The 14,031-nt window shown below is 57.7% G+C and overlaps 1 protein-coding gene across 1 annotated transcript in view; it reads left to right on the top strand.

The window, feature by feature from the left end:
- Positions 1-8,988: 8,988 nt before the first annotated feature.
- SLC2A1 (solute carrier family 2 member 1) overlaps positions 8,989-14,031 on the top strand; it is a 29,714-nt gene continuing 24,671 nt past the window's right edge. Inside the window, exon 1 of the mRNA XM_062191099.1 lies at positions 8,989-9,186. Within this exon, the coding sequence (XP_062047083.1) occupies positions 9,169-9,186 (18 nt within the window). The 5' untranslated portion in view covers positions 8,989-9,168. The remainder of the gene's footprint in view (positions 9,187-14,031) is intronic.

Here is a 14,031-nt window from a genome sequence, read left to right as displayed (position 1 = left end):
AAAATGTTTGCAACAGCTGGAACTGGACCAGGCCAAAGCCAGGAGCCAGGAACTTGATCCTGATCTCCCATGTAGGTGGCAGGGACGCAAGTACCTGGACCACACTCTACTGCTTTCCCAGGCACATTAGCAGGGAGCTGGATCGAAGTGAAGCTGCAGTACTTGAATCAGCACTCTGATGTGGGATGCTGACATTGCAAGCGGAGGCCCAGCCCACTGCACCACAATGCCAGCCCCCATCACAACCTTCGGAAGCAGTGTAATTTGTTACCCATGGCTCCTGAATATTCACACATCACCAACCACAAGCACAGCTTCCTCTTGCATGCACAGGGTCTCCAGACGTCACAGAGAAAGCAGCTTCTGCAGCTCGGGTGCATGCTGGGGTGGGTATCTCTGATTTCTGTGATAAAGTATGCAAGCATTACTTTGCACTGCATCCAACGCAGCTTGGTGTCCAGGTCATTATGTGCAAACCAATGAGTCCTGTTCTAGCCACAAAACCAAGTATTTCAGCCCCATTCCGAGAGGGAAATACGAGGTTCTGACACTGTTGATCCTGCCCACTGGCCAGCTATTGGTCATTTGGAAATTGTTGGCAACCATTCCAAACTTTGCCACCTATTCTGCCACACATAGTTCAGCCTGATGCTGCCACTCACTACAATGCGTGGGCTGCGGAGAGAAACGTTCAGCTTCTCTTTGCTTTCCAATATGCAGCAACTGACCCAGCTTCCATCTCGTGTCACCTCTTGGCATCATACCTGACACACTGAACACGGAACAAATGCAAAGCCAGTGCAGGATGCTGAGAGGAGCTGGTCACAATATGCTGGACTCAGATTTGATGGAACTATGTAGGATGATCAACTGACCAACTTGGAAACTATGCTTGCTTTTTTTTTTTTTTTTTTAAGATTATTTATTTGAAAGGCAGAGATACAGAGAGGCAGAGGCCGAGAAAGAGAGAGACAGAGAGATCTTCCATCTACTGGCTCACTCCCCAAATGGCCACAATGGCTGGAACCATGCCAATCTGAAGCCAGGAGCCAGGAGCTTCTTCCAAGTCTCCCATATGAGTGCAGGAGCCCAAGGACTTGGTCATCTTCTACTGCTTTCCCAGGCCATAGCAGAGAGCTGGATTGGAAGAGGAACAGCCAGGACTAGAACTGGCACCCATATGGGATGCTGGCACTGCAGGTGGCAGATTTACCCACTATGCCACAGAGCCAGGCCCAAAACAATGCTTTCAATTCTCTTTGACTGCATAGATCAGACAATTTCCTATTTGACTCGGGGAGTTAGTATATTTCATACAAATACCTAGGGACAAATTCTTCAACTGAATACACTTGAGAGACTCTTCAACTGGTCCCTGGCGTTATTCCTATTTTACAGGTAAGAACACTGAGTCTCAGGCTTGGGTACAATGCCCAGAGATTCACAGCCAGCAGGTGTCTCTGGAGCCTGCGCTCTCCCACCACATCCTGTCTGCACGCTCTTCTTTCATTCTTTGGGTCATTCACTCCGTTTCTTTCCTGTGCCAAATAGCTCGTTGGACACAGGGAAGGTAGGAATGTCTGAGCCCCTGCCCTGGTTATCTAAGGGGAAGATAAGGCTCAAATAATTGTAATCTAAGTGATAAGAGCCAGGCAAAGCACACAGCTTGTGCAGGCACTGGGTCAGGGGCCTGAATAAGCACTGCTGGTTGGGTTTGTTTGTTTATTTTTATTTTTTTAAAGATTTATTTATTTATTTATTTATTTATTTAGAGAAACAGAGAGAGAGAAGGAAAGATAGAGGGAGAGGTCTTTCAGCCCCTGGTTCACTCCCCAGATAGCAGCAATGGCCTGGGCTGTGCCAGGCTGAAGCCAGGAGCCAGCCACAGCCCTGGCCCATTTGTTTTTTTGAATGTTTATTTAGTTATTTTCTTCTACTTGAAGGAGAGAAAGAGGGAGAGAGAGAGAGAGAGAGAGAGAGAGAGATCTTCCAACTGCTGGTTGATTCCCAACTGCCCACAAAAGCCAGGGCTAGAACACAGTAAAACCATTAGCTGGGAGCTTCATCTGGGTTTCCCACATGGGTGACAAGGATCCATACTTGGGACCAAAGCCTGTGGACTTCCCAAGTGCATCTGCAGGAAACTGGATGGGAAGTGGAGGTGCTGGGACTCGAACCTGCACTCTAATATGGAACTTCAACCTCCCAAGCAACCCTGCTTAACATGCTGCACCACAATGCCTGCTCCCCTGCCCCCCTCTTTTTATTTAAGATTTATTTTGTTTATTTGGAAGGCAGAGTTACACACACAGAGAGAGGGAAAAGCAGAGAGGGAGAGATGGAGGGAGAGAGAAAGAGAGAGAGAGAGAGAGAGAGAGAGAATCTTCTATTCAGTGGTTCACTCTCCAAATGGCCACAACGGCCAAGGCTGGGCCAGGCCAAAGCCAGGAGCCAGGAGCCAGGAGCCAGGAGCTTCTTCTATGCCTTCCACATGAGTACAGGGGCCCAAGCACTTGATCCATCTTCCACTGCTTTCCCAGGCACATTGGCAGGGAGCTGGATCGGAAGTGGAGCAACTGGGATTCAAATGGGTGCCCATATGGAATGCCATTGTCACAGGCAGTGGTTTTACCCCCCTACACGACAGCACTGGCCCCATCTCACTTTTAATCCAAGTGCTAGAATTCACACCCACTACCTGTGTGATTTGAAACAAAGCGTTCCCTGAAGTCTTAGTTTCCTGCTTTAGGAAATGGAGAGAAAAACACTCATCTCATAGGCGCTGGTGTTGTGGCTGCTCTGCTTCTAATCTAGGTCTCTGCCAATGTGCATGGGAAGCAGTGAGGATGAACCCAACCAGCAGTACTTTGCCACTCATGTGGCAAAACCCAGATGGATTTCTGGGCTTCTCCAACCTGGCCTACATCTGGCTGTTGGTGGCCACTTGGGGAATGAACCAGCAGATGGAAGAGCTCTCTCTGTCTGTCCCTCTTTCTCTGTCACCTCGCCTTTCAAATAAATAAATAAATCTTAAAAAAATTATTCATAGACTTTCTGTGGAAATTAAATTAACTGAATGTACTGTTTCTGGTCCAGGGATCACAAGGAATTCAAGTAAAAAAAAAAAAAAGAGTGTTAATTGAAGCATAATATGCACAGAATAAGCAACAGGAACTGGGGATATACAGTTCCATGCATTTTTACAAAGTGAACACGTCTGTGTGACTGGCACCTGAATGACGTACAAATGTCACCAGCAGGGACAGGAGCGGAGGGTGGCAAGAGAAACACTGGTCTCTCGCAGAAAACATAGGGGGGATGGGGTACCAACAAATTCAGTCATCTAGATAAAGAATATTTTTGGCTTTTAAAATCTTTTATTTATTTCTTCATTTTGCTTGAAAGGCAGAGAGAGTGGGAAAGAGACACACAGAGAGAAAGACAGACAGAGAGAGAGAGAGAGTGAGAGAGAGGGAGATCTTCCACACACTTGCTCACTCCCCCAAAGCCCACAAAAGCCAGGTCTGGGCCAGGGTGAAGCCAGGAGACAGAAACCCAGTCCGGGTCTTCTGTATGGGTGGCAGGGAGCCCAGGACTTCAGACCAGCTTCTGCTGTCTTCCAGGGTAGCTGGAACTGGAAGTGGACCTGGGACTTGAACCAGGAACCTCATGATGGTATCCAGGTCTCCCAAGCAATCTTAACCACCGTGCCAAATGTCTGCCTCAAATAATATTTTTGATGCGATACTCCTGAAAAAAAATGAAAATGAGAAAGAAAAACAAAACAAAACAAAACCATGATGACAAAATACCGAAATGTGAAGTGAAGACAAGATTGGTCACCTTGCGGTGCTGACTCACACAGAGGCTCGGGGCAGAAGGAAAACATCGAGACTGCTGATCAGGTCTCCACCTGCCCATGCCCAGGCCCGGCTCCCCTCACAGTCACCCTGCCCCTGCCTTCCTAGGGTAACCGGGCCCAGAACTCTGGTCCTGTAAGCCACCTGTGCGTTGTTTCCTCGCAGTCACATGCTTCTGCACATTGTCCTGTCACGCCACAGGACCTCTGCGAAGTCTAGCCGCGTTGCTGCGTGTCGCAGAAAGATGCTCAGGAGAGGCAGGGAGTGCACAGCCCGCGGTGCCTTTTGGAGAGACCAGTGTGGTGGCGGCTGGGGCGAGGAATGAGCGGTGGCTCTGGCTTGTGTGGGTGGAGAGAATGTGCGGATGGGCGAAGGCGGTGGAGATCGGTGGGATTTCAGAAATCCAGAGTCCACTGGATACTGAGCACCAGGGATTTAAGAAGACTCAGGCTAGGGCAACCGGCCGCCAGAGGAGCAACAAGTTGTTCAGCTTTTAGCGTGGCCAGTGGGACATTCCAAGGGCTAGCCTAGAGGCAGGCAGCTGTCTGGACAAGCCTGGTGCTCAGGAGAGAATGGAGAAGGGACAGACTCCTTTGGTATCCCCCAGCATCAGCGAGTAGGTGTTGGCATTGGTGAGAGCGCTTGCAGGGGGCCAGGGAGGAGCACACAGGGGACAGAGAAGGGACGCTGAAAAGCGTCTTGGGAGCAGGTGGTTGGAAGTGTGCATATCAGAGTGAACATATTAAACACGGAGAGCAGTCGAGCCCGGCCCATCAGGCCCGCCCGGAGTCCCACACTGCATTCACCTGCAGTTGCAAAACATCGCGCGGATTAGGGGTTCGCCCATCCCTGCTCCCGCGAGCCCCCCTTGCATCAGCAGCAGCTGACTCAGCAAAGCCTTTTCTCCTGGCTGCCAGGCACACTTGCCTTTAAAAGGAGAAACAGTCTTTCCCAGGCTCGCCTTACTCACCCGCCACTCCTGAGCTGCCCGGCCCTGCCTCCACCCCACACCCCGCCGCGTCCCGCCCACGTGCGTGCACTCGGGCACGCACTCGGCGCCAGCATCAGCCTGTGCACCTGGCACCTCCTCTCCGGCCCCTGGGAGCTCTTTTCCTCCGACCGGCTGGGGCTGGGACTGCTTGGAACCGGACCCAGGGCTGAAGGCAGCCTCCAGGGAACCAAGGCTGCCGCTGTGGGTGCAGACTGGGAGAGGGGACACCAGCTCCCTCCAGACCCAGTGCGGGGGCTCTGCTGGAGCCTCCTAGCACTCGCTTTAGAGCCGCAGGTATGGTATAGGCCTGTGAGAGGCGGAGATATCTCCAGGTGCCTCCCTCGCTCTGACGCCCACGGAGTAAACCCCTAGTCCTGGTACCTGGCATCTGGGGGCCCTTTGTGATCCCACCGCTTCAGACTTCTCTCACCCAGATGCCTCCAACTTTCATTTCCTCTTTCTCCTTGGCCCCTGCCTGGGAGGATGTGGCCGGCTCTCCAGCTTCCTCTGCACCTTCGCTCTCCGGCTTCCCCTGCACCTTCGTGCCTGCCCGCCAGGCGGGTGCTCCTGCTCTCGTCCCTGCGCCAGGCCTTCACTACTTCCTTGGGCCTTTCCTGGTGCTACCTCCATAGTAGTTGCAGTTAAATTCTGCTCCTGAGGACTCAGTCGCCAAAATTACAAGCCTCCCCTCTGGTCCAGCGTCAGTAACTTCTGATGAATTCCCTCCTACAATACCCCCCCCCCCCGGGGGGGGGGCTCATAAACCATTTACAGAGAAAGGACACCTAGACATGGGATTTCCAGCAGGTGTGTGTGTGTGGGGGGTGTCTGTTTGGGCAGGTGGAGTCGAGCTGGGCGGAGCTAAGCTGTGCTCCTGGTCACTTTGCTTCGACCTCGAGTGCCCTCCTGACCGTCCATGGGGATGGACTGTACAAGAAGTAGTTCAGCTTGTTTGGACAGACCTGTACACACATCTGTTCTTCCCAGGGCTGACCCGAAAGGGGACTGTCGCACCCACTTTATAGATGTGCATCCTGAGGCTCAGAGAAGGGAGCTCAGGGATGCTTGGCAAGTCAAGAGCAGGGCTGGGTCTCAGGAGTCTGACCCGGGGAGCCCTGGGTGCTGTCCAGAGTCTGTGGTCCCTTCAGCTCTCACTCTGACGGTGACCTTGGCACGAGCTTTCCCTTGCCAAGCACAGCCCTCCCCATCCACCTGGTGAACTCAGCCTCTCAGACGCAGCTCAACACGAACTCCTTTGCTGAAGCTCTCTCTACTCTCTCTCCTTCCCTTGTAGGACAAGTCGTTCTCCTGTACACATTCTTGTGTTTTGTTTTGTTTTGAAATATTTATTTATTTGAAAGTCAGAGTTACACAGAGGAGAGGCAGAGAGAGAGAGGTCTTCCATCTGATGGTTCACTCCCCAATTGGCCACAAAGGCTGGAGCTGTGCTGATCTGCAGCCAAGAGCCAGGAGCTTCTTCTGGGTCTCCCACGTGGGTGCAGGGGCCCAAGGACCTGGGCCATCTTCTACTGCTTTCCCAGGTCATAGCAGAGAGCTGGATTGGAGGAAGAGCAGCCGGGTCTCAAACCAGTGCCCATATGGGATACCAGCGCTTCAGGCCGGGGCGTTAACCTGCTGCGCCACAGCGCCAGCCCCTTGTGTTTTGAGAGAGAGAGAGAGAGAGAGAGAGAGAGAGATACCTTTCATCCCCTGGTTTACCCGTCAAATGCCTGCAACAGCAGGGGCTGGCCAGGCCAAAGCCAGGAGCCGGAAACTCTATCTGGGTTTCCCATGTGGGAGGCAGGAACCCAAGTACTTGGGCCATCAAATGCTGCCTCCCAGGTGCATCAACAGGAAGCTGGATCAGAAGTATGGATTAGTCCAGACCGGAACCAGACACTCTGAGATGGGATGCAGCGTCCCAGGCAGTGGCCTAACCTGCCCCCTTACCCCGCATACATTTTTATCCCCACACCCTGAACTTGGTGTTGCTGCTGCTCATCCCCCCTCCTGCCTCCTCTCCAGTTCAGGGCCTCCACCAGGCGAGCAGTGAGCTCTGGTGCCCTTGTTCCTGGGAAAGTGACAGCCCAAGGCCAGCGTGGGGAAGGAAAAGGTGTCTGCTTAGTGAGTGTGACTCAGGGGCTGAGTGAGGCAAACCCACAAGTGGGGAGAGGCGGTGTCCTGGAAGTGCGAGGAAGCACGGAGCTTCGGGGGGGAGCAGGGAGACAGCAAAACCCCAAAGTTCCTTCGGGAAAGACTGCAAGTGTTGGTAGAACCGACTGGAGTGCGAGGGAAACAGACACCCACAGACCAGACCAGCTGCTTGCTTGTTCATTCATTCTTCATTCATTTGTTCACCCCTTCACTCCCCCACCAGGGGTCCCAGCTACAGGAGCTGTTCTCAAGGTGCTCCCAGTCTGGGGAAGACCAAGGACAGGAGCAGGAGAGACAGATCCACCCTGGGGGATCAGGAACATTTTCTGGGGGGTGGGGGGGACCCACACCCGGGTGCTTCTTGGCAGGCAGAGGAGATATCCTGAGCACAGGTGTGGCTGTGAGGTGCTGGTGGGGAGAGAAGGGCTGAGCTTGCGCACTGGTGTCCCGGAGGTCGGGGCCTCACTCCCTGCACTAGAGCAGGGGAATGAACGTGTCCAGGATGGCAGGAGGTGAGAGCGGAGGAGACAGAGGCCTTGCACGTTGCAGCTGGTGGCAGCCGGCAGGGAGATACAGTGGTGCAGACGGTGGGGTGAGCAGATCCGCAGCTCCCCACCTCCCAGCCGACTGAAATCGGAGCCATGGGCAGCAGTGCCCAGAAAGGGCCTGCCTCCCCCTCGGGGCTCTAAGCCAAACTAGGCAAGCTCGCCAGCCAGCACCAGACACCCTGCCCAGAGAACTCCTGGGGTCATGTGGTCAGCGCAGCCTCCCTGTTTCCAATAGACAATAAATAACCCCACCAGGATCCCCTCCTCAGAGAAAAGGACTCCCGGCCCAACCTGGGGACCTCGGGCAGACCTCGGGACTGGGTGGGGCTGGAGGTTTCCCTTCACTGTACCCCAAGCAAGGCTCCGGTGGAGCAGAGGACACCACGTGACCTCACAGGCCAACAGTGAGGACCCGCCGTGTGACAGCCTGGATTAAGGCCCTCATGGGCTCCTCTGGCGCTTCCAACTCTCATGCACATCAGAGTTGATGCACAAGAAAACAGGCTCCCAGACCAGGAGCCTGCCTGGACCATACCAGGGCTGGCACACCTACGGATTCCAAAAACTGAATGGAAAAAAAACCCAAAACTCATGGATCTCAAGGTTTTTTTGCAGGGCAGCCAGCTTACCTTTTAATTCCATGTTCTACAAGCTTGGGTAAAAGTGCCTGCCTGCAGCTGAGCTGGGCCAAGCAGGAGCTCTCCTGCGTCCTTAACCTTGCGGCTGAGCTGCCTACGGTACCCATCACCCGGGATGCACCTGAATGTCCGGAGGGAGAAGGCGGCGTGGCAGAGGTGGTGATTCTGGGGCCCAGGTGAGACGTGGGTACGGGTCTCCAGGCCGGGAGCCCAGCCGGTGCCGCAGAGAGGCCTGGCTGGCCAACAGGAACGTGAGGGATCGGAAGAGGAGGGCGAACCCAGCCCCGGGGCCGGACCTGCCTGGTCTCCCTCCTAGACCTCTACGGGCAGACGCTGTGCTGGCCACTTTCAATAGTCACTCAATCTTCCTAACGACGCCGCGGTCACCCCTATTTCCCGAAGTCACTGGGCGGCAGCGTCCTGGGTCTGAAGCGCTCTCCCCGGCCGCTCCCGGCTCGCTCGCCTTACAGCCGGGTACCGGCGCCACCATTTTGCCGGAGGAGGCCACCGAGGCTCAGAGAGGCGCGCGCGCTCGCCCAGGGTCACACAGCGAGCGCCCTCCCGGGCCCGGAGCTCCGCGAGCCGGGGAGCGCGGCAGCCGCGGCGGGGCCGGGCCCGCGCCCTCCGCCCCCTCGCGAGCGCCCCCTCCCCGCCGCGCCCCGCCCCGGACGTGTGGGCCGTGGGCCCCAGGCCCCGCCCCGAGCTCTGCCCACACCCCCCGACACACCGGCGGCGCCAGCCAATGGCTGGGGTCCTATAAACGCGGCTGTCCGCGCGCTCTCGGCCAGGAGGCAGGAGACAGGAGGCCGGAGGCCAGGGCAGCACCGGCGAGCGTGCCGGACCCAGGACGAGCGCGCCAGGCAGCGAGAGGCCGAGCGAGCCGAGTCGGAGTCAGCCGCCGTCGGAGTCTCGGGATCCGAGTCGCAGAGCGCCGCCCGCGCACCCGGCACTGCCAGAGCCACTAGCGCAGCGCGGCCATGGAGCCCAGCAGCAAGGTGAGCGGCGCGCCGCGGGCCTCCCCGCCCGGAACAAAGGCGCCGATCCTGCCGGCCCCTGCGTGGCCCTGGCCTCCCCGACCGCGCGGCCGCCTCGGGCGCCTCTCCAAGCCGGCGCGGCGCGGGTCCCCAGCGCAGCGAGCGCCCCGCCGGCGCGGCGCACGCGGGGCGCCTTCGGCTCGGGATGTGGCGGGCCGGAGGGCGCCGCGTGCGTAGCTGGCGCCCGCTCTCCGTACCTGGCTTCCTTCCGGGGGCGCCGTGCCGTCCACGCGGCCCGGCGGGGGCCGGGGACACAGGGCCCGGGCGCCGCACGTCGCGCACGACCTCGGCGGCGGCGGCCCTGCGCCGGCTCCTCCCGTGGCGGGGGAGGGGGCCCGAGCGTGGCGGCCCATTGGCTGAGCCGGCCGAGCCCCCGGCCCGGCCCCGGCGCGCGGAGGAGGCGGGACCCGCCCGCGCTCGGCCGGCTGGGGTCCGCGGCTCCCCGCGCCCGGGCGCGGCACGGGGTGCGCGGCCTGGCCTGAGGCGTTGACCGGCCTCGAGCCGGCCTCCCCGGGTGCCGCGGCGGGAGACGCTCTTCTCTTCGGGTCTGGCTCGGACCGGGCGTGCCTGGTCCCGGCGGGGAGGTGGGAAACGAACGGCCGATCTCCGAGGCCGTTCCTTAATAGTCGTGCGGACCCCGAAGTTTTTTTGCCCGGGCCCGGGGATGTGCTCTGAGGAGCAGCGCGCGCTCCGGGGGCCGGGGCCTGGGAGGCGCCCCGGGTTGCAGCTGCTCGGGCCCAGCGCACGCCCAGGGCCGGGGTACGAGGGCCTCTGCCTCTGTACCGACGAGGACCCTCGGGGGCAGACCGCTGGCGCCACGGGGTCTCATTCCCTCTGTAGACCGGCTTGTCCTGTAAAGGGTCGATATAGCTTGTCCGCAGAGAGGTTTCTTTTCAACACACTCGTGATGTATAGGATGGTGTTAGGTTCCTTTCCTCTTCCCCCCGGTCTATATCATTTTCAAGTCACTTTTTTTTTCTTTTGAAACGCTCACTTACTTGGGTTCTCTCCTGTCGGGCTGGGGAGGCACCAGAGTGCCCCCGCCCTTTCTTTCTGGGACGAGAGGTGGCTCTGAACTCAGAACTGCCCAGCTCCGTGGGCCGTGGAGGTGTCGGTGGGACCGAGCGCCGTGGCGCCAGGCCACAGCCTCCGCTGGGAAAAGGCCTCCCCACATACCTGTGAAGCCGGAGGACTTGCTCCATCCTGCCCTCGCCCTGGGGCTGCAGGTGAGGTGAGACCTGGAGGAAGTTGTCCCCTCGGGACAGGCTCTGCGCAGGCGCAAGTGGCACCACGGTGGGGTGTCATTAGATGGGAGCTGAGGAGGAGCACTGGCAGCTCGTGGCCAGGGCTGAAGTCCCGACAGGTCCCTGTGCCATCTCAGGGCTCTGGCGGCCACTTCGCCTGTTGGGCCTCAGTTTCTCTTCCGCAAGACAAAATTCTGTTCGGCCTTGAGACCCCAAACACGGGCGTTTCCGAGTCGAGTGGATCAATGCACAAGAGGCGTGGAGTCAGAAAAGTGGAAGGGAGAATCGACAGCCACGCAAGGTTTCCTGGGCCCTTGGCTAAAAGTCTTTGCTGTGTCGCTCACTGTCCAGCCCTGCTGGTTCCTCCCCGGGCTGAACTCAGAGAAGGGAAGTACCTTTCCTGAAATCACCCAGCTTGGCCGAGCTGATCGGAACCCAGGCTACTCAGAAAGGGCTTTTGGTTCTGTCGCCACTGCCCCTTTTCAGGGCACTTCTGGAATTCTGAGTGGAGGGGACAGCGTTAGCTTCACGTCAAGGGCCATCCTTGTGCCAGCCTGTACGAAAGGTGCCCTGTGTGGGTGCTTTGGTGCTACGCTCACCACACTTTCCACCATCCGCCCCTTCAGTAAACAGCTTGCAGCCCCTCCTTCCTTGTGGTTTGTCTGTATTTATAAATTAAATGCAAATGTTTATATACTCTAAATATACACGATATGCATGCGTTATGATGTTAGTAGATTCTATGTCTGCAGGAGGTAGAACTTTCAAGAAACAAATATGAGGTAGATGGTAGGGGACTCTAAGTCCCCCAGGGGGTCACCTTGTGTACATTCCAGAATGCAGCCCTGGCCTTCGGAGACTGCCAATCTGATCAGCCAGCCCGGACTTTCTGTGCAGGATGCTAAGCTGGTGCCAGGAGAGCTTGGATCGCTTGCCCGTGTGTCTGGCTCTGCTCTGCCCCCCTTCATCTCCTAGGACCTGGGACTTGACTGGGCTGACTCACTCCTGTTCTGTTGTCGCCTGGCAGTTTGTAGTAATGAGCTTAACTGAGTCGGAAGGAAGGCGGGGAGAGGTGGAGTCACGTCGCATCCCAGCCAGTTCACCCACGATCCCCCGTGAGCAGCAGGCAAGGCTGAGCCCTATCCTGGGATGTCTCGCACCTTTGGGAGAACTCTGGGCTGACCCTGCCCCTGCCTCCGCCTGGCTGACCAGACTCTGCCCCGCAGTCAGGAGAAATCGGGAATCTGCGGGGCTGCCCCTGGGTGGCCCAGGCACACCAGCGGCTGAAGCCCTGAAGAGGGGGTTTTGAAGCTCAGCTTGCTCTATTTCCATCATTAGAGTCCCCATGGATGCCCCGAAAATATTCCTGCACCTCCCGTGACCTGGGTCCCGGCCTCTGTCCAAAAGTCCGGTATTCTGGCGATGGGAGCATTTGGGGGCCAGGATGACTGGGCCCCCGCTGGTATGAATCACTCAGGTTAATCATTAAAGCTCCTAGCTTTAATGGTTTTTCAGGAAGCTGGGCAGGGCATGCCAGGCCCCGTGGGTCTGCCTTGGGCTTCCCCCTCCCTGCCTGCATTTGGGTCCTCCGAGAGGGACTTTTGAGGCTGTTAGCTCCTGGAATCCTCCCATCTGCCCACAAGTCACAGCAACCATATAGTCCTAATACAAAATGACTTTGCCAAGGTTGCACACTGAGCCCACCCCCCCAACACACTGCCAGCCGTTCCAAGATGGTAACAATGATAAGGAAAGCTGTAGTCGGAGGGGTCTTCCAGCCATGGCCCAGACCTTGGTTTGGTGGATGACAGAGAAGGGAAGACACTTGTCCAAGATAAGGCTTTCACAAAAGATTGGAGGGGCTCTGCAGCTAAAAAAAAAAAAAAAAAAAAAGGAGCCACTTTCTTTCTCACCTCCACCCCCATCCTCTGTCCCTGGGGAAGGTAGGACTTTCCAAACTGTGTGGATACAGCAGGAGTCTAAAAGTTGGATTCGGCTGATTTGACTCACTTCTGTGAGTGCAAACGAAACATTAACTGTTCCCATGAAGCATTTGACCTTGGAGAAGACGCTTTGCTGCAGCCTTGGTTTCCTTCTCTGTAATGTGTGGGCCTTGCTGCTCCGGTAGATGAGGTGAGACTGGCCCTGTGCCCTCAATCCGCCTGGTGGCTATTTTAGATGGAAAGGCCCTTTGTGTGGTCAGTCGGGGCGGACAAACAATGTACACAGCTCCGAGATGATCCTTGCCCACTGCTGAGCCACCCAGGGATCCGACCCTACTTGCTCCGGAGCTGGGTCAGCCCCAAATCCGCAGTAATCAGCTTGTGACTTCAGGGAGCTCAGCTTCGCCCGGTGCCTCCTGGTCACGGGGTGTCGGGACCCAGACCTCTGCTCCAGCACCAGGGGTGTGGGCATCCCTTCCCCTCTCCCCCAGGCTGGCAGACTGCAGGAGGCCTGGAACAAAGGGGAAAGTGTGCATCGCTGGCTTGCGGCCTGAAACCCCTGCCCCCTACCCCCCTTCTGGGCACAGAGGTGACAAAGCCACTCAGTCTGGTAACCGGCGTCCCCAGGATGGCAGAGGCCAGGACAGCTCCTGGCTGGACTCACAAGCTCCGAGAGGCTGTGTCCAGGTCAACAGGCCCAGCCCTGGCCACCAAAACAAACCTGCGATTGTTACTTCCCTCAGAGGGAGGGGTGGAGTGGAGCCTGAGGCTGTGTCCTCCAGCCACTGGGCCTGGCAGTAGCTGACGCATAAACACGGGATTTCGCAGTAACCGAGCGGGCCTCGCACCCCGGCCGGCGGAAGGTCGCGTTTGCCCTTTCTAGGGCTTCACTGGCTTTTGCCTCCCTAAGGTCTCCACGTGCTCTGAAGTGGAGAGAGCTCTTGGCAGCCTCCAGCTGATGGGGCCTGTGGCTGCCGAGGCCTCTGGGGACAGAACATCTGCCCAAATGGCTTGGCCCAGACTTCCGGTTCCCCCTGCCCACTTGTGTGGGAGTGGGGAGTAGAGGACCCTGCTTCCGAATCAGCTCCACTGTCTGACCTTAGGCCAGCCGCACCTCTCGTTGGCACTGGTGTCTGGGTCCCTTGGGAGCCGGGCAGTGCCCGGGAGGCCTTTCACAGCCCAGCAGGAGCCCTGGAGCCACCAGATGGCTGTAGGGCCCTCTGCTGGGGAAAGGGGTGGGCCCTCTTGGGCTGGGCCCAGCTTGAGGAGACTCCCGCAGCACCTCCTCCTGCCCCCGGCTGGGGCCTCCTCTGGCTCCCCCTGGTGAGTGATAACTTGGAGCAGCCCTCACAGCTGTGTCAGAGCTCCCGCTCAGGGTCCCCACCCCCCGGGGCTGGCGTGCTACTCCAGGCTCTCCTCTCCTCCCGGCCCTTACCCGTGGCATGGCCAGAAGCAGCACCGAGCTCACAACCACCCATCGTGTGACACAGGTGGTCGTGAAGTCCGGTGTCCCAGTGGGCGTGGCCGCGTCATCGCCGTCCACAGCCTGGCGGCGGCAGTCCACGAATGGTGGCACTGGGCGCTGGTCTGAGCACAGCTTGAGTGTCTGGACAGCTCGC

This window comes from Lepus europaeus, chromosome 5 (genome assembly GCF_033115175.1).
Source record: "Lepus europaeus isolate LE1 chromosome 5, mLepTim1.pri, whole genome shotgun sequence".
Lineage (NCBI taxonomy): Eukaryota > Metazoa > Chordata > Mammalia > Lagomorpha > Leporidae > Lepus > Lepus europaeus.
This window is presented reverse-complemented; position numbering and strand designations above follow the sequence as displayed.